At 62.6% G+C, this 1,625-nt stretch overlaps 1 protein-coding gene across 2 annotated transcripts in view; it reads left to right on the top strand.

Annotated features, from left to right (window-relative positions):
• Positions 1-1,315: 1,315 nt before the first annotated feature.
• Positions 1,316-1,625, top strand: part of LOC139234793 (BTB/POZ domain-containing protein KCTD9) — a 30,878-nt gene continuing 30,568 nt past the window's right edge. For both annotated transcript variants that reach the window (XM_070865484.1, XM_070865483.1), the window contains exon 1: positions 1,316-1,389. In XM_070865484.1, the coding sequence (XP_070721585.1) occupies positions 1,342-1,389 (48 nt within the window). In that variant the 5' untranslated portion in view covers positions 1,316-1,341. The remainder of the gene's footprint in view (positions 1,390-1,625) is intronic.

The following is a 1,625-nucleotide window of genomic DNA, read 5'->3' as shown; positions in this document are numbered from 1 at the left end:
TCTAAATATGAGTTCTCAGGTGACCGAGGAGTCCAATGCGGGACCTAGTTTCGGTCACAGGTGGGGCAGACGGTGGTTGAAGGGTGGGTCGGGGAGCCTGGGTTGACGCACGCTTCTTCCACTGTCTACACTTGGTTTCTGCTTGTTCTCACGACGAGACTCGAGGTGCTCAGTGCCCTCCCGGATGCTCTTCCTCCACTTTGGGCGGTCGTGGGCCAGAGATTCCCAGGAGTTGGTGGGAATGTTGCACTTTGTCAAGGAGGCTTCGAAGGCGTCCTTGAAGCGTTTCCACTGCCCACCTGGAGCTCGCTTGCCGTGTTGAAGTTCCGCGTAGAGCACTTGCTTAGGGAGTCTTGTGTCGGGCATGTGGACAATGTGGCCTGCCGAGCGGAGCTGATTGAGCACAGGGATGTTGGCCAGAGTGAAAACACTGACGTTGGTGCGTCTGTCCTGCCAATTGGTTTGCAGGATCTTGCGGAGGCAGTGTTCGTGGTACTTCTCCAGCGTTCTGAGGTGTCTGCTGTATATAGTCCACGTCTCTGAGCCATATAGGAGGGCGGGTATCACTACTGCCCTGTAGACCATGAGCGTGGTGCCGGATTTGAGGTCCTGGTCTGCAAACACTCTCTTCCTCAGGTGACCAAAGGCTGCACTGGTGCACTGAAGGTGCTGTTGGACCTTGTCGTCAATGTCTGGCCTTGATATGGAAAAAGGCCGCACCAGCAGAGGGCAGTGCCTCTTCCCACCAGCAGAGGGCAGTGCCTCCTCCCACCAGCAGAGGCAGTGCCTCTTCCCACCAGCAGAGGGCAGTGCCTCCTCCCACCAGCAGAGGGCAGTGCCTCTTCCCACCAGCAGAGGGCAGTGCCTCCTCCCACCAGCAGAGGCAGTGCCTCTTCCCACCAGCAGAGGGCAGTGCCTCCTCCCACCAGCAGAGGGCAGTGCCTCTTCCCACCAGCAGAGGGCAGTGTCACCTTCCAACAGCAGGGGGCAGTGCCTCTTCCCACCAGCAGAGGCAGTGCCTCCTCCCACCAGCAGAGGGCAGTGCCTCTTCCCACCAGTAGAGGGCAGTGCCTCTTCCCACCAGCAGAGGACAGTGTCACCTTCCAACAGCAGGGGGCAGTGCCTCCTCCCACCAGCAGAGGGCAGTGTGTCTTCCGCGCACCGACTCACTGCGCAGCCGCACCGGATTCCGTAATGCGTCCCGCACCCGGCCCCGGATTGGCCGACGGTCCTGCCGCTCCGGGGTGCCGCGCACTGTGGTTGGCAGATGCGGCTGTGGGCGGGGCCGCGGTGTTGTGATTATGGTTCCGGTTCCGGGGCGGGACGGCGAAGGTGGCGGCGATGCGGCGGGTGACGCTGTTTGTGAACGGGACACCCCGCGGGGGCAAGGTGGGAAACCCCGGAGGGGGAGAGAGTGAGTGAGGGGGGGGAGGGAGAGTGAGTGAGGGGGGGGAGGGAGAGTGAGTGAGGGGGGGAGAGAGTGAGGGGGGAGGGAGAGAGTGAGGAGGGGGGGGGAGGGAGAGAGTGAGGGGGGGAGGGAGGGAGAGAGTGAGGGGGGGAGGGAGGGAGAGAGTGAGGGGGGAGGGAGGGAGAGAGTGAGGGGGGGAGGGAGGGAGAGAGTGAGG

The sequence above is a fragment of the Pristiophorus japonicus genome, chromosome 22 (assembly GCF_044704955.1).
Source record: "Pristiophorus japonicus isolate sPriJap1 chromosome 22, sPriJap1.hap1, whole genome shotgun sequence".
NCBI classification, from domain to species: Eukaryota; Metazoa; Chordata; class Chondrichthyes; family Pristiophoridae; genus Pristiophorus; species Pristiophorus japonicus.
Note: the sequence above shows the minus strand (reverse complement) of the source record. Positions and strands in the feature narration are given on the sequence as shown.